The 18,299-nt window shown below is 43.7% G+C and overlaps 1 protein-coding gene across 16 annotated transcripts in view; it reads left to right on the top strand.

Annotated features, from left to right (window-relative positions):
• LOC134078178 (muscleblind-like protein 2a) overlaps positions 1-18,299 on the top strand; it is a 32,810-nt gene that overhangs the window by 10,899 nt on the left and 3,612 nt on the right. For 7 of the 16 annotated variants that reach the window (XM_062533901.1, XM_062533898.1, XM_062533904.1 and 4 more), the window contains 8 exons: positions 8,889-9,053; positions 9,397-9,606; positions 10,526-10,786; positions 12,471-12,524; positions 12,924-13,074; positions 14,325-14,360; positions 15,307-15,401; positions 17,762-17,889. In XM_062533901.1, coding sequence (XP_062389885.1) covers positions 8,889-9,053; positions 9,397-9,606; positions 10,526-10,786; positions 12,471-12,524; positions 12,924-13,074; positions 14,325-14,360; positions 15,307-15,401; positions 17,762-17,839 — 1,050 coding nt within the window. In that variant the 3' untranslated portion in view covers positions 17,840-17,889. The remainder of the gene's footprint in view (positions 1-8,888; positions 9,054-9,396; positions 9,607-10,525; positions 10,787-12,470; positions 12,525-12,923; positions 13,075-14,324; positions 14,361-15,306; positions 15,402-17,761; positions 17,890-18,299) is intronic. The other 9 variants (XM_062533907.1, XM_062533908.1, XM_062533909.1 and 6 more) reach the window with 9 other exon arrangements.

Below are 18,299 nucleotides of genomic sequence, written 5' to 3'. Positions count from 1 at the left end.
TATATAAGGCATCACTGACTGCTAGCTTGATTCTAGTTTGATAGCTTGACTAGCTTGATACTATAGCTTGGTTATATGCATGTCGTTTCGACAAATTGTCTGATTTACCAGTGTCTCACATAAGAGTTTGTGGGAGTATTTTTCTGGCTCTGAGATTAATACATATGATATATGATATTAATAGATACAGTAATAACTCATTGTAAAGTTATGACACAAAACCTTACTGTGTATAGATGAGCTTCCATCGAGTCTCACATTAAAGGACCTCTTAACTGCTCATCTGGCCACTACTTAGTGATCTCCACTGATGCCTGCCCTGCACAGCACCCACGGCAGAAATACTTGGGCATGCTTACAAAAATGTAGTTCTAGGCCCTCACACAGTGATTCTGCTCAAGTTTAATTTGGCCATTGCCCCTTAGGGCTGGCTGATAACTGACATGTTAAGTAGCTCATTGGTAGTTCTAGTGGTGGTGGTGTAGTGGACAAGTCAGCACAGCATGCTCATTATGTCGCCCTGTGCAGGGAACATGTCTGCAGGCCTTTTGTGATCTTCTTAGATTAACTTCTGGGCTTCTCACACGGTTGATCATAGCTCTTGAGCCGATTTTTTCATGAGGACATCACTTCATATTGCAAAGCATCTCAAAGCAAGTACTCAGCAGATGTTTTAAAATAATGTGCAGAGGCCTGTTCAGTTGCGGAGTTTCAGTGTTATGTTGCGCACACACACACACACACACACACACACACACACACACACACACACACACACACACAGAGATATTGCTAGTGTATGAAACTAGGCTACAATGAAGAAGCGAAGCATGTGGGATAGTACTGTTGTGACGGACTCCTGTTGTATTGGGATTTTGAGATTGTAACAATTAAAATAAAACGAAAGTGCAGCAAGTTATATTCAAAACGGCCTCCTACATGGCTACTGCAGCATGACATTATTGGTAAATGGTTACTCTTAGTTGATTGAAAGATCTGATTTCAGAGCCTAGTGAGCTAATGATACATATCTTTGCCTGAAAATTGATCTTGAAGGATAAGCATCATTACAAATCCAAATGGCCCTCATTGGCTGACTGAGAGATTATGCCCCCCACTGACATCAGCATTGATAATGGATTATCTCCAACATGGGCTGTTAACAGGATTTTAACTGTAATATAAAATGAGACCCCACATGTAAAAGCATATGGTTATCCATAGCGTTTGTAGTAAGATAAACTTGATGTACTTGCTTACATTGTCCTCTCAGTCAAATTATTTGTGTTTTTACTGATAGTTGGATACATTGTAATGGTAGAAATACCATTGGCATTTTTTTTTTTTTTGAACAGCAATAGAAGTTGCATAGTTGGCGAACTGGTGATGTTGAAGTGCACAATTCTCCAGAGTCAATGTTGCTTTAGCGTGATGCTTTAGCCACTGAGATGTTGCACCAGGGTCTGGCACTGGAGGAAAAGGCTTAGAGGTCACAACCCTGCCTACATTTCTGGACCCTAGTTGGGCATCCTGTCAGTCACAGCAGCTATTGGAAAAGAGCTGTTTTCCTTGCTTGCTGCACAGCTCCCCTGGGACTGTAAAGAAGCTGAGATAGAGGAAAGCTGGAGAGGCAGAGGGAGGAAGGGGGGTGGGGGGGTGAAGCAGAGAGTGCTGAGGTAGCCCGGACAGAGCATACTGATGATGCAGAGAGGCCGAGCAGACAGGCCGAGAGCTGTTGTGTGGCGTGGGTGGGGGAGGGCCAGCGTGTATCACTTTCAAGCTGATTAGAGGCTCTTTTCTTTTTAAAGCTCATTTGGGTCATTGGGACGGCAAGAGGAGGCTGCGGCCCGGCATGCGTCTCAATGACGGGGATGGCACACAGTACTCTTCCGTTCACAGCGCTAGCTGCGCTGAGCATCATCTGGCCGCAGCACGTTGGTGCAGCACAACTGTCAGAGCTGGAGGAAAGGGTTAAGTCGTTCCCTCGAGCTGACGTGTCCTGTCATCTGAAGTCCCACGTGACGGGGACAGCATGAAGTCCTTGAGAGGTTTGTGGGTGAGCTAGGGAGTGACAGGTCTGGGACACAGTCAGAGCGGGAATAATAGTGGATTATTTATTTCAAGCTTCTCCAACAGCTGTCAGAATCCCTCCCGGGCTCCGAGAACAGACCAATAAAATGACGTGTGGATTGTCTCTTATGGTGTTCCAAAGTGGGTTTGAGTGTAATGTTGAATATAACAATCAGACCTTTCTGTTTATTTTCATTGCATGTCATGCCCTCATCTCCCTCATTGTTTTGTTCAGCACAGACTGGCAGGAGTTGATGTAAATGTGCATCCTGTGGACTCAGTCACCTCCCAGGCTAGCTTGTTTATTGCACGGTAGTGTTTAACATTCAGTGTGTGGGTGGGGTGACCAGCACACCACATGCTGCGATATCAGTATTAGTCTCATTTGTTGATCGAATGCGGCAATTGAAGACTCAACAGTGCAGTGGAAAGGTGCAGTCTGTGTGCAGAAATGGCTTTCCAAATATTTTGCACAAGCAGTATCTTGCTTTTGTATATGAGATGGGTGGATCTACTCCCTATCTGTATCTGGTGACACCCTTAAAGGGATAATCCGGAGTGAAATGCACTTTAGATCAATTTTTCGGACTATTGGGAGTACATACGTTGAGTTGACACCAAAATCATGTCATTCGGATGTATTTTGAGAAAGTTCGAGTTCACCGTTTTTAGCCAAAACTCGTTAGCCTGTAAGTGACCGGGGCAGGTCCTTTCGCCACTACAAAACGCTATTTTTATACCTCTTCTACTGTTCCAAACAACGCTACACTTACGTGGTAGTGAGTAGAGGGTCCCTAAAGCCAAACCGAAGTATCCTCATGTCTTTATGTGGTCGGATAGAGAGTCCAGAATGAATTTAATCGAGTCAGTACCTTTCCGGAAATGTTAGTAAAGTGTTGTTGAAGCGTTGCGCAGCTACCGCTGCGACATTTCCGGAAGGTACTGACTCGATTAAATTCATTCTGGACTCTCTATCCGACCACATAAAGACGTGGGGATACTTCGGTTTGGCTTTAGAGACCCTCTACTCACTACCACGTAAGTGTAACGTTGTTTGGAACAGTAGAAGAGGTATAAAAATAGCGTTTTGTAGTGGCGAAAGGACCTGCCCCGGTCACTTACAGGCTAACGAGTTTTGGCTAAAAACGGTGAACTCGAACTTTGTCAAAATACATCCGAATGACATGATTTTGGTGTCAACTCAACGTATGTACTCCCAATAGTCCGAAAAATTGATCTAAAGTGCATTTCACTCCGGATTATCCCTTTAAAGCCACATTATTATGTGCATTGTGCAAGCATCTTAATAATCAATTTAGAATTTAGAAATCAATTTTGATTTTGGTTTATCAGCTCAAGATACAGACTCACCATTGCAGAAACTACACACATTTTATTAAAATGGCTGTTTACTCATGCTGCCCTAGCTGTAACAAAGATGTCTTTCATCAGAAGAGAGCTGTCAGATTTGAAGCCTGCCTCTTTCGATTGGGTTTTGCCTCATTCTGCTTGTATACTGTGGACTCCCCTTCTCTCGCTCTGAAGGCCAAGCAGTCTTTGAATAGGCTGATATTTAATACAAAGGAAGTGTTTTGTTTGCTGCGGGTTTGTGCAGGTCTGGCCTATTTGTGATACAATCTTCAGTGGCAGTTCCTCTAAGCTAACCTTTAAGAGGAAGGGCATGTAGCTTCACTCCTCCCAGAGCAGAGGCCCAGGGTACAGTCTGCTGCATGGCAAGGGACCGAATGTCACGCCTGCCTGTTTAAAATATTTACTATACGGGAAGACTTTAGCATTACAGTGACTGTCTGTAAGCCTAATTTTCAGATTGTTCACAACATTGGATCATTGTTATCCGTGATTTCACCCTCTCTGCTTTTCTTGAATGCTTGTTTTGACTTTAATCAGCCATGGTTTATGAATTATCCATGTTTGGTGCTTGTCATAGGATAGGCCCCTACAGCAGGTCAGCATCGCATATTTATCTGCCTCCTTCTGGCTTATTTCAGCTGCTTTGTTTCACCCAGCGCTCGCTTTTCATGCTTGTGTGAAAGCGCAGAGGACCAAGCACGGTAGTAGTGTCTTGGTCCCGTGTTTGCGGATCGCCTGTGAGCCAGTGACCCGGCAAACCAGTAGATGGTGGGTGTTGGTTCAGGTGCAGCACAGTGGCGTATAGATCCGAGTTCAAGAGGGTCATGCGTCATCCCATGAGCAACATCAAACGCCCTGGCGTGACATGGGGCAGTGGGATCGATGAACTGCGGGGGACCATCCGGCCCCCGTGACCTCTCACGTTCTCTCTTAAGTGATGCGCGAGCCCTTCGGAACTTGCAGCCACCCGCTGGGCACCCCTTCGCCCACAGAGACCCTGAGCGTACGTGACTTACTGATGCCCTCTGAAGCGCTGCGTAGGGGCGGTCCGCGCTGGAGGCCAGGCGGTGGGGGCTCTTAGAGGGGGGAGCTGGAGAGACGGTCCGCTGCAGGGTCCCACTGCAGAGCCCGCGGATGCGCAAGAACACAGGCAGCAACAGCAGGCAGGGGAGCCAGGGCATGTGTGTGCCTGTGGAGCTGTTACTGCTGCACTTGACTGCAGAGGAGAGAATTTGAGTGTGAACACACACACACACACACACACACACACACACACACAAGCTATTGTTTGGGGGTATTAATATCTTGCATGTCAGCAGTTGTTGGTGCCCATCTGTGGGGGGTTTTAACGGTGAAATAAACAAATGCATGTATTAATGACCTCCAGCGAAAAGATACAGACCATGTGCATGTGTGGAAGAGGGCCAAAATAACTACCAAAGCTTTTACTGAATTTTTAGCCCTCTTATATTAGATGTTCTTGAATCGTAAGAGCCTTTATGAAACACACGATACACCTGCACTCCAACCCTGACAAACATTTGTCTTTCTTGACATGGGTCTTGGGTAATGGAGAGAGCAGGGGGGAATATAGAGTCGTGGTCTCTGCAGCCATCTGTGTTGAGCCATTTAACACGGCTGAACAATGACCCTCTTATTCAGGCCATAGATTTCCATTAGGGAATGTTACACCAACACAAAATACTCCTCCATTTAGCTCTCGCCCTGGAATATGATGCAGATCAATGGGCGAACGTTTTCAAGCGGCTGTCCTCTTTTTATTCAGCTCCCAGATAATAAAGACACATGTGCAGAGCCTGGCCCATCTTTGAAATACATACACGCCAATGCCAATTATCAACCTTTAGCGAAAGAAACAAAATTACTCTGTCTTCCCTCTCCAAATGAAGTGAATATTATTCTGAATAGCAGTGAATATTAGTGGTGGGGGAAAAAATCGATTCTGTTCAGTATCGCAATATTTTGTGCACACAATTAAATCGATACTTGTAGCTCAAAGTATCGCAATACTTAATTATATAATTGAATTATCCATTTTACTTTTATTTGAGTCGAGTTTACTCAGGGTTTACTCTGATCACATTAAATTAGCTTATTACGCTTATAAGGGGGGCACGTGTTGTGGTGTTTCATTGTGCATTCAACAGCAATAATAAATGAAATGGCTTCACAATCACAACCTGTTATACACGACACTCTACACTACTTTCACATCGAAAAAGGTGGGTGTATTTTGGTTTTCAACAAAAAGTGAATAGTAAGGACCTTGACATGCACCATGCCATTGCAAAGTGAGTTGAACAGTGTTATTTTCCTAATTTTTTGTAATGACTTAGAATAATATGAGAGACATGAATAGCAATATATCGCAAAATCGAATTGCAATACTTGGTGTATCGCAATATCTTAAGAATCGCAATATTATCGAATTGTGGCCCAAATATCGCAATAGTATTGAATCTTAATTTTTTTGCCAATTCCCACCCCTAGTGAATATTATTCTGACCGGTTTTAAATCTACTAAGGATCTCTCTGAAGTTAAGACAAAGTAAAGTTTGCCCTTTGGTGAATGTGATGAACTGTGATGAATTGGAGTGGTTTATTGCTGAATTAGACCTATTATGATGTATTCTAGCATATTCACAGCTCCATGGTGAACTGGAAGAAGAAGATGATAAGATTTAATTTCTAAAGGGAAGATGATCTGATCATCAGATAATACTGAGAACAGTTGATGAGTGAGGTGTGGGGGTGGGCACAGTAACACCCACCATCTCTCTAAGCCACACACCGTGGAATAGAGGCCTGCTGTGCCTAGCCTGTCTCGCTCTCAGTGTATGTGTGTGTGTGTGTGTGTGTGTGTGTCATATTGGCAGTTGGGGTGGGATTAGCAACATTGCTTTTGCAACGCACTTAAGAGGTCTGTTTGCTGTTCAGTGTGATTGTTGAAGAGTGTGTGTGTGTGTGTGTGTGTGTGTTTACCTTGAGCAGGGTGTGAGCAAATGCACAATTGGAAATGTAAACCGCATTAGTGGTTGTGTATTCACCTACCAGATGGCTTCAGATGTGACTAGAAAAAACAATACACTTGTTTACAACAAATGTTCAGTTGCTAATGTATGAGCGTCATCGTTTAATTACCAGCAGCTTTTATGATTAACGCTCCACCATTAAACAGGGTCTACAGAGGGCAGACATCCCTCACTTACATGTTACTAATAGGAACAATTCTTCACTAGAACATGCTGTTAAAACCATTAACTGTTTAATACCTACCAAATTGGCGATGACATTTTGTTTGAGGAGGGTTTTTCCCTCTCTCTCTCTCTCTTGGCTTTCAGTTGTACAAATACAGTGTTGTGTTTTGTTCACGTTTGTGAATAGGGAGTTTGTGCTAGCCCCAGCTGCATGTGAGCTTTCTGCATTGCTCAATAATTCAGGCTCGCACTGCGTGAATGGAGGAACCCACATAATTTATGTGCAGCTAGAATAAACCCGACTTAAACTCTTGACTTCCCAAAGGACTACCAAACCAATGATGATAAAGACCTCTGGTTTTGTCAGACCCTCTCTATTGGCAGGGAAACAATGCATCCTTTTTTCCCCTCTGTCACTATCTTCTCACAATATAGAATAGATGGAATTGAATAAAATGCAAATGACATGTCTCATCAGAAGGACGCTTTTTTTCTCCTCTGAAATAAAAGTACTTTTTCTCTGTGTCCTCTATCAGCTGCTGCAAGCCAGCGGGTCATCCCTCCTGAAAAGCCAGTTCACTGAAATGAGCTGTACAGCAGTGGTCCCACACACACTTCATTTTCTCTCGATCCTGGAAAGAGTTTTCATACCCAGTACTTACTCACTGACAGTGCAGCAACAACCAGGAGTTAATATAAGCTATATAGCATGCTCTATCTATATGCTGAAGTAGTATGGTAAGGACGGGGTGTCCGGCAAAGTGTGATCGGTGATAGTTTCCCATAGGGAAATATGATGAGATGAATCTGGAGACGACATGGTGCTTTAGTTTAGATGCATCATGCTTCTCTAAAGAATAGTCACCTTTAAGCTGTTTGATTGATGAAGCAATGGGATATCCCTGTGGATCTGAAAAAGTTAAAATGTCAGGGCTAACGCAGAGGTAATAGCATCGTTTATTGTTTATATACAATAACAGTGAACACAGTTTTAATCCTCTTATTGTCTCCCCTGTTTGAGGCGTCAGTGTGTTTCTGGCTCAGAGAGCTCAGTTGGGAACCGGAGTCAGAGCAGGGAGTCGAGGCTGCTGTCAGTCTACTCTTTGGAATGTGTGCTTCATTCGACCATCTCCCAACAAAAGGGAGTGTGTGGGATCAGTGCTTAGAGATCACCCCTCTGCGCTTGCGGGCATGCACTCATTTTTTGGCCATTCAGCTGTTCCTTTAAGCCTCTTTCAGGGAAGGTTGGTTTAGAGATCTACCTCTGTCACAGGACCGTCCGATAGACCATTACAGAGTACTACTAAACTATTGAAATGGTGGATCAATATGTTATCTGGCCTGGACTACACTTTACAGTTTATTAGAGCACAATGAGTGGTTCTGCTCTGTACAGCTCTTGTATCCTTCAGTGTCTAACACAGTTGTACCCAAGCATGGCCGCTAAAGCATCTAAACAGCCCAGTAGCTTTCCAGCCATTTCACGACACACAGACTGTCCACAGTCAGGCTAGATTTGTAGTGCGTTTGCAGCCCATAGACGCTTTGCATACGAGACAGAGGACTGCTGGGCTGGCGTTTGGAAGCGCTGTAGTGTGTACACACTCGACCCTTTTCATCAGTGATAGTCGGCCATAACAAAGCCCTCTGTTGCCACACCTCTCCAGCAGCTGCCCTGCCACTGGAGGAAAACAGCACTGGATTATGACCTTGCCTAGTGACATTGCTGATAACATCAGCCATCATACGATAGCTAGCAGGTATATTAGGCTATTTTGAGAAACAAAAATTCTATATTTTGCCTGTGTGTTTCCATTGAAATCTGCACTGCCTGAGGGTTTCAAATGAAAATGAATATGGATGAAAGACGAATGAGGTATCTCCACTTGGCTAAAAATAGAAAATTATTAGTTGATTATGTACACCAAAATGTCTCCTACATATAATTATATCATTTTGTGCTTGGAGTCGGACCTCTGTGTCTTTCCATGTCACATTGCGTAGGCCCATATGATGACTCGCGAATGTCGCGATCATGCTAGCAACGTAATGGCTGTCAGTGGGTGGCAGTGATTTGGCCACATCATGTTATCTGCTGTTATCAGGCATGGTGAGTCAGATCTAATCATGACGTTCGTGCTAAGATGAAGGTTGAGCCGAAGGTACTACCGGCTGTCAGCGTGAGGCTATTAGCATTCATTATCCACTGACTCACTTGTCATTTTGCAGGGGCGCTGCTCACGCGAGAACTGCAAGTACCTTCACCCACCGTCACACCTGAAGACGCAGCTGGAGATCAACGGACGCAACAACCTGATCCAGCAGAAGACGGCGGCCGCCGTGCTGGCCCAGCAGATGCAGTTCATGATCCCCGGCTCCAGCATGCCCCAAGTCGTGAGTGCGCTCGTCTTACACAAGCTGACAGCAAAGGTCATCAAGCGCTGGCCCTCTGAATGACGCTGTCTTATCGACCCACACCTTAGCTAGAGATTTGACCATGGCCCACTGTCTAGCTATAGCTGTGTGCAGCTAATTAACCTTGCTACTTTTGCATGACGTTGATCACATGAGGAAGTTAGAGGCCGCTTATAATATGGGTTTTTGGTATGAAAAAAAAAAAAAAATACTGACTGTATTGTTGACATTATAGTATCTAAATGAAACGTTGTACAGCATTTGCATGTTACTGTGTCTACAGAAAACTGAGCCTTGTTTTCCGCCTGTTTGCTCCTCACAGCCCTCGTTCCCCATGAACCAGGGTCTAGGGACCAGCCCTGTCATCAGCTACTCCCCCTACATCACGCCCATGACTCATGGGATGGGGCTGGTTTCCACGGAGATGCTCCCCAGCACCCAAGTCATTATGCCTGGCAGCCCTCCCGTCACAGTCCAGAACGTCTCCTCATCCTCCCCTACCCAGAAGGCTTTGCGCTCCGACAAACTAGAGGTGCCCATTCCTTATCCTCTCAGAAACACTGCCAACATAACTTAGGTGCAAAAATGTAATTTGCTCTAGAGATGTTATGACACCTCACATGGCTGTGGCTGTGCATTAGCCGCATTTATATTTATGTGTGTGTATGTATGTATGTACAGTATGTGATACATTCTCCCCTCAGACAAAGTCATGTTGTTGGGCTGAATGAAATGAAGTCGCATACGTTTGCATTTCATAGCATGTGGTTGATTTTGTGCTTGGTTTATTTATTTGGATATAAATTGGACTGTCAATGACTTTGAACATTTTCATGTAAATATGAATAACAGTTTCCTGCTTGGGCCTTTGATTTTGAGAGCAGCTGTATGTTTACAGTGTTGCAGTAACAACATCAAGAAGAAAATGATACTTAGTTTCATGCTGAGAGCGAGTCAGTGCAATACCTTGGGGATGAATCTTTGAAGTGTAAACACAAACACAAAGAAAGACGCTGTGCACACTGTCTCGGATGGAGTCTGACTTTGTCAGACAGTTTAATTAGAAGAACGTGTGTGAGGTTTGCTGCCAGTATTTTGAATACTACAGTAGGTGATACCAATAGGTTGGCAAAGGCATATGTATTTTATTTCTCTGTTTTCAAACTTTGAAAAGCAACATGTTTGCTCTAAGGATAACTAGATCCTTGTATACCATGCTTGTATAATGATGACTTAATGTAGTATCATGCTCTTTGTGTTGGTCTGAGGTTATTTGAATGTAAAGACATGGGGAAAAAGCTAAAAAAAAAGAATACAGCTCTCTCAGTTTCCTCTCCCATTCTCTGTGATTCTTGAAGTAATCTCAGTCCATTCCAAACATTGCTGAGTGAGAAAACTCTCCTTTTCTTCTCTTCCTTGTCGCTCTGCCCTCCGTGTGTGTTGTCGGGCAGGTGTGTCGCGAGTTCCAGCGCGGCAACTGTGCGCGCGGCGAGACCGACTGCCGCTTCGCCCACCCCAGCGACAGCCCCACCATCGACACGAGCGACAACACGGTCACCGTGTGCATGGACTACGTCAAGAGCCGCTGCTCCCGCGACAAGTGCAAGTACTTCCACCCGCCCGCCCACCTGCTGGCCAAGATCAAGGCCTCCCAGCAGCAGGTCACCCAGACCCAGGCGGCGGCGGCCGCGGCTGCTGCTGCTGCAGCCATGGTAAGCCCCATCTCCAGCAGTCCCTACGACTGATGTGATTACTCATATTTAAATGCCTTATTAAGCAAGGGTTTAGGAGTAGTGTAGCGACTCACCTGACACAGGACATGTGGAGCCCTGCTTTACTGACATGAGATTACCTCATGAAATTTGACATAAATAACATCTGCCGTAGGCTGCTTTTGCGCATTAGATGTTCACATACTGCCCGAGGAAACTGCAGACGGTCTTGAGTGTGCTGTTGACTAGTGTAAAGAGTGTTTTGTGGTTTGTATGTTAACATTCAAACCCTTGCACGTTGATAAGCCTTAAGACTTCAGCAGAGAAGTGTTAGTGTGTGCCGTGCCTTTCGGTATTGTCTGGAGGGAAGAAGGGAGCCAACCACTGCAGGCCCTTAGGGGCTCATATCTGCACACGACAGATCCCTACGACTTTTCCCTGATCCCTGGGAGATGGAAACAGGCTCTAAAGCCACTGGTTGTCAGGCGGTGATGGCAAGACTAGCTCTGAATTTTCCATACAGAGCTTTGTTGGATGGGAAAAACACAAATGTCTAATCTTGTCATATTGAACAGAGAAAGGATTTGTGGTTTTGTTAGTTTTTTGTGTTCCATATTAATTCAGATGCCAGTCATGCTCTTTTTTATTTATGCCGCATACCATTATCATCTACAATGAACTTTGTTTACCCTCCAAGTTCATGAATTTGTGTGGATACATTAATGTGTTTTTGCTCATTTTATTTGTCATGGTGTCATATTTTAGCCTATGCTCATCCGCTTAATTTGCCTAATGTTGGTTAATGGCGTCATGGCTTAGATACAGATTTCACACCAAGATGTCTCACATGTAAATGTAAGATGGTACTGGAGATAGAATATGATGATGAAAATCAACCCCTACATCGGCAGCACACCCACTGTAGAGACGAATGTGGAATGATCAGTCTCACTTTCCAGTCATCTCTTCCCTCTTGTAAAATATGCGCTCAATTATTTGACTGCACAAAAGAATCGGCTTTTTCTAATGATTTAAGCCGATAATACAAATGGTCGTCATGGCCAATCATGAGAACAAGCAGAGCTCCACAGCGTCCGTCCCTACTCATATTACTGTGCATGTTGGTAGTCTAGGTGAGATAACAGTTTATCATTGGATCAATTATTGAACATTGTATGCATTAGATTGGCAAAATCAACTGAAAAATATGAAATGACTTGAAATTGTAGAAATGCTTTGAACTGTATTGTTATATTATTCCTATATAATCCTATATATTGCATTAGCAGTGATGCGGATACTTTAGATGTCTTTAGGTTACTCCATAAGTACTGAGTGTTGTGTGTACTCTAAGCAAGTGTCTGAGGAGCTGAACTAGACCTGTGTAATGTGTACTGCTTTTAACAAAAGTGTACTAGACGCAGTTTGCTCACCCACTAATTCAGGGCGTGTCTCATTGAAGTGCTGATTTCTGTTTATTGAGCATGCGTATTGTTTCAGTATGTTTGGTATTCTGCATTCAGATTATTTTGTGTTTTTCTTTTTGTTGTTTCTTTCTTCTCACCTACCCACAATGCAATGCTGTCCCCCCATGACGCACCTCTGCTTGCTGTTACCTGTATGTTAATACGCTTGAATCCCATTGGCCCACTGCCATCATGTGCTCGCTGCCTGCTATTTAAAGACTCAGTCGACTGCCAAAGCAGTGAAGCGACCCCTCGAGGCAACTGTAGATCTGGTACTTGGACCTTTCACCTTTTGCTTTGCATGTAGCTTTAATTGTACTGTAGCCACTCACAGAATTTAATTTGGCTTTTTGTGTATGTCACAAGTAGAATCATCCAGTATGTGTACAAAACCATTTATCATTTAATCTGTAAACCTACAGTAATACCTGTGTTTGTCATGTGTAATATGCCCAGAGTGAATATGTTTTTCCCAGAATTACCTGAAACCTAAAAATCTTATAATGTTCTGAATAGTCATAACAGAAATGTGTTAGCATGCATGTGAGTAGAAATCAGTTTTGCTCTGGCCTAGTAGAGGTCAATACTTTTTGCTAGTAAAGTGTGTGTCTGTGTGAAGTGTTTACCAGCTCTGTGGCATTAACTGTGCTTCTGTAACTCTGTCTCCGTAGGCTTTCCCCCACAGTGTCTTGCAGCCCCTACCAAAGAGACCGGCGCTGGAGAAGAGTAACGGGGCCAGCGCTCTGTTCAACCCCAGTTTTTTGCACTACCAGCAGGCTCTGGCCAATGCGCAGATGCAGCAGTCTGCCTTCTACCCCACCGGTAAGCCCAGGGTCACTGCTCTCTGTCCCCGGCAAGGGCAGGCCCTGCTGATGCTGGCCACACATCTAGCGAGGCATCAGTAGGAAGCCAGTAATCAGCTCCTCCTCATGCTGCTCGGCCTGCACTCAGGCACATCAGATTAAAAATAGAAAAAACAAGCAAACTAAAACTAAACAAAAACAACAACAAAAAATAACCCACAAATGTCGGTCGTCCGTGGTGATACTTGGTAAAACAAAAATTGTATACAAGGAAAGATGGGAAGCACGGCGTGCGATGGCTCCTTTATCTCAGCATCGGGTTATTTGATTGATCGTCTTTGTGTGATCTCAATGCAGTCTGAGAATGTAATGCAAACAAAGCGAGACCTAGCGGCAGAGCATCCACAGTAATACCAATATGACACGAAGAGCAGGGCCAATTAGCTCCAGCACGCTACAACAACAGATGTGAGTGTCTGCCAGTGTTGTCCCCTACCGCACACATACAGTACACGCGCCAGGCTCCCATCTCCCTAGAGCCATCTGAACTCGTGTCTCTCAGAGCAAACAGTGTTAATTAGATGCCCAGGGCCTTGCGACAGAATGCGTCATTGACAGAAGTCTTAGTTTGATGTCTGATCTTTCATTACGCTCTTCCTTATAGTGTAGCATTGATGTGCCCTCTCCCAGGCTTGTGTGTTGGGCTCACGCTGCCCCCCAGCTCCCTCTAGATCCCCGTAGCGCTGCTCGTTGCTCTGTTAGGCCTCTGTCTCAGCTCCTCCCCAGCTTTGGCAGCTGTGTCTCGGTCAGGTGGTGGGCGCCAGAGTCCTCAGCATGCTCCAGCCACACAAATGCCCAAGGCTGACAAGAAACTCACTCCAAAGCAGACGCACACACACACATACACGCTGGCACTACACAGATGTGCCCAAAGTAGCAAACACACACTCATGCACTCATGCACAGCTGCTCAGTCATATACACTATGTACTCATGACACACAAATGTCACACATTATTTTCAGCCACACACACACACAGACGCACACACACACAGGTTGACACACACTCCCCTGCAGACAGGCCACACAGCCTGCAGTACAGCGGTGGCATGCCCCTGGTCTGCATGCGGAGTGTCTAGGCTAACTGCACACGTGCACATGTGAGGGCGGTGTGGGGGAGGATGGGCAGCATGCTAAAGGGGGCACTCTGCTAATCTGTTTTCCCCTTATTTAACCCTCTGTTCACTCTCCACTGCACAATCATCCAGGGCCAGTCTTGTGCATGACTCCTGCTACCAGCATTGGTAGGTCCCTTGCTTCTTATTTTCTCTCGTCTCCTCTGACGGATGGCTCAGACTGGCGCGCTCTCACAGTTGATCTAAAAGGCCTCTCTAAATTCAGACGCTCATAATCACGAGGGACTGGCATTGATAATTGGGAGTAAAGGTGATTGGCTTAGCTAGGGAGGGATGTGTGAAATTGGGCTCATGCAGGCATTTTAAACCAGCTGTCAGAGAGTCAGTTGTATGCAGAAAGTTTAATTGTGTGTCTCTTTTCCATGTTCTATATGGCTATCTCTACTCTTCCTGACCAGCCTCTGTGGTATATTATTAGTCTTTTGAATGTAGCCCTTGTTGTTGCACCATTTCACACCATTGGCACACTCCCCTGCTGAGTATTTTAACAGAATAAGTAGTACTGTATCTCCCAACCCTCACACCCTTACACATACTGTAGATATGCCATGCTGTTGTGTCCTTTGTTCTTGAGGAAACTGTATCAGCTTCCCAGAGATTTTTATTTTGCATTCCATTTTGTCCATTCCCTCCAAAAAAAAGTAAGAAATAGAAGCAATCATTTAAATAAGATATAACTGTGAAATGAAGATTGCTTTAGTAATATGAAATCGCTGGCTCACTGCATTCAATCTTGGACGCGAACAGCTGATGTCCCCATGTTTGGCGTTTGTCATGCTGAAAGTGCTCTGGGAATCCACTGATATTCTAACCCATGTCTTGACTGTGTTGTGACTGTAATCTGCTTTTTTTCCTCTTTGATTTCCCTCCCGTGCTTTGTTTTTGTTTCTCTTGTTTTCTTGCTTTGCTCTGTTGCATGCCATCTGCTGGTCTAACCTAATGATGGCTTGCCGCTGTGTTGGTTTGAACAACCAAAAAAAAAAAACGTCGCCATGGTTACCATAATGCTCCACCTACTTGTTCATTGCTTCCATGGTTCCCCTTCCTGAAAAAGTACCCATGATGTACAGTGCTACGCCTGCTACTGTCTCTGCAGCAACAACTCCTGCCACAAGTGTCCCCTACGCAGCAACAGCACCAGCCAATCAGGTTTGCTCCTTTTGAAGCTTTCTTTCATAGATCCCTGAGCTCTAAATAAGTGCACGTTTCCTGGAATAAATATTTGTAATATGCATATAAATTACAAAGCTGCCCTTCATAATCTGTGGGCAGGTTATCAGGAATATTTTGAAACCCTACATCTATTCACTATTCATCTGGCTGTTTAATAATGGCATAATACTATAGCTGGATTTTGAAACTAAAGCAGTGCTAAGCACTTACTTAGAGATACCACATATGCAATTAGTAGTTGTGTTGTGTTGCTTAATTCCCTTCGTGGTTTCTTTTTTTGCATGTTTTTGCTTATATGACCTCCCTTTTTGTCAGCATTTTTATTTATACCTGTTGCTTTAGAGATCCATGCAAACCGCAATAAAAGAGGACAAAATGCTTACACTAATGCTGGGTCTAATGATGCTACCACGTTATCTCCCGGGAGATAACCTCTGAGTGAAAAGCTATGTGGGTTCTATCACTACCTTCATAGCTATTTTCATACATGATTAAAAAAAAGAGTGTCTATAAATGAAATCTCAACCAGTCAGTCAGTAGTCAGTCATCCCTGAGATGCTGAATCAGTAATATGAATGATGGCATTTGATGGAATAATATGACATTTGACATATTCATTTCTGCCAGCTCTTGGCCATGGCTCTGAAAAGATGTTAATTTGGACCATTTTCAAATGGGGCTGTAGCGGCTTTAGCAGCTTTAGCAGAGCCAGAGGACCAGGAGACTGAAATGGCTGTTCACTTGGGTCATAACTAGCAGCAGCCTCTGTGTTCCTGTGTTTTACTGCCCTCTGTTGGCAGTGTTAGACAATGTAGCACAAGGTTAAATGAGGTAATACTGGACCAGTCAGCCCCTTAGCCTCTCAACAATAGAGCAGTTTGTTGGGGTGTAGGAAGAAAGTAGTGGCAGTGTTGGTGTCAAACACTGCAAAACAATTGTAAACAGTGTTGTTTGGTCATCGTTTACTAAAAACATGTAGAATCTTAAAGCTTAAGTTACAAAAAAAGAAAAGTTAGCCTAAAAGATGGATGTGGATTTACCTCATTCTCTATGGTGTGGTTTGATTCATGAACGTTTTACTAGTCATTACTGGCATTAGTGACAACAGCGGTTATAGATTTGTTTTGTACTCAAATGTTCTTTCAGCTACAATATAAAAAACCTTGCCTTTGTTTCAATGCGTCTGACAGACTCAGGCCCCTAGTTTGAGAGCAATAAATCCTAACCTCCTTTGTCTTCTAAGTGTTCAATCTCAGTACGTCAGCTTAGCATAAAGTAAGCGCTTCATTTGGAACATATGAGGTGCAGAAGTGGGTGACAATATGTAGTATTGGTGCTCATTCTGAAACAAATAACATGCATAAATAGGCAGTTATTTCAAAGAAAAGCCTACCTGCAGGTTACTTATAGTAATAAAACATTTCAATCCATGGCCAACTCACATATTACTACAAAGCTTAGAACAAGATGGCAGTTTGGGCTACAAGCATTGAACTGTCAAATCATAGACATAAGACCTATCTTCCTACATCCTACCTGATCAAAACTTGCGGTGTTGCCAGTTCACGCATTCAGTTCATTCATCTTTTTCTGCACGTCTTTCCAATTGACACCAGTGCTACAGGTGGCGCACCGAGGTCCTAGTGCTGAACTGATACAATGCTCAACTTAACAGTCTCTCAGTCACCTGCTATTCCATTATGACAGAGCTCTAGGTGCAACTACCGTATCAGATAACATTTCCATTTAATTAGTTTAATAGCAGGCCTACCATAGCTATCAGAGACAAACTCTTAAGCTTAAAACTATTCTTTGACATGATCACAGATAAGCCCGCTGGGAGATATAGAGCTGACCTCTACTGCCAAATGTCTTTCTGAACATTCAATATTCCAGGATAGATGTAACTGATAGATAGTAATAATAAAGTAATAATTACACTTCTCTTTTCAATAGGCTACCTTGCTTCTACGTTTCAAATGTGTTCCATTAAACTAATTAAATTGAATATGTATCACATTATGTTTGGCCCAAAATTGTATGGGCTACATGAATGAACAAAATAACAGGCAGGTTGAAGGGATGTGATATGGCATTTAAGACAGGTCTGAAAAGCTATCGTCATGTTTTAATGAATCGAATTGTTTGGAAAAGCTAAGATTGTTGTCCTTGTTAAGCTTTCCAAACCCACAGTGATATTGACATTTGAAAAGCCACTGTAATCTAATTGGGTGCATTCATTTTAAAGGTATTGCTATTGGTTGGCTTTAACCAACCCTTTCAGTAATTAACTTCATCCTGGCTCTGCCCACTTTGTGCCTTTGTGTTGACCACAGCTTCCCGCCAGCTTTCCCCCACGTGCCACACTGCGCTTGAACTCCTGTTATCTCCATGAGACTCCGTTCTCAAACTAGGGGCCTCAGTGATTGGCAGGTGTACTGATCCACTAATAGATGGATATTAGGTACATTTTTATGACCTGTTTGTATGTATTTCCTATTTGTTTTCTTATTATGAGTAGTCCTATTACCAAAGCTGGTTAGGCATCATGATTGACTTTATTCACCATTCTGCATTAACTGATTTCGTACAGTCTCAGTGAAAGTGTGAAATGCATATGCACACATTTTATTTGATTGTTTTTGTACTTCCTCTATCAATTGAGTGTTTCATATCATATTAATGTCTTAACTCGTATCAGAATATATTGTACAGCACCACTTCATACCAACTTACCCTTGGCTGAACAGCATCCGGTGTTCTTTAGTACCTGTCCAAAAACAATATAGCCTATCAGATCTATATGTTGCTGGAGCAATACGTCATTGCTGTAAATTCTTATTAATGTTGTAGCATGGGGGGAAAGAAAACTAA

Source organism: Sardina pilchardus, chromosome 4 (genome assembly GCF_963854185.1).
Source record: "Sardina pilchardus chromosome 4, fSarPil1.1, whole genome shotgun sequence".
Taxonomy (NCBI): Eukaryota; Metazoa; Chordata; class Actinopteri; order Clupeiformes; family Clupeidae; genus Sardina; species Sardina pilchardus.
Note: the sequence above shows the minus strand (reverse complement) of the source record. Positions and strands in the feature narration are given on the sequence as shown.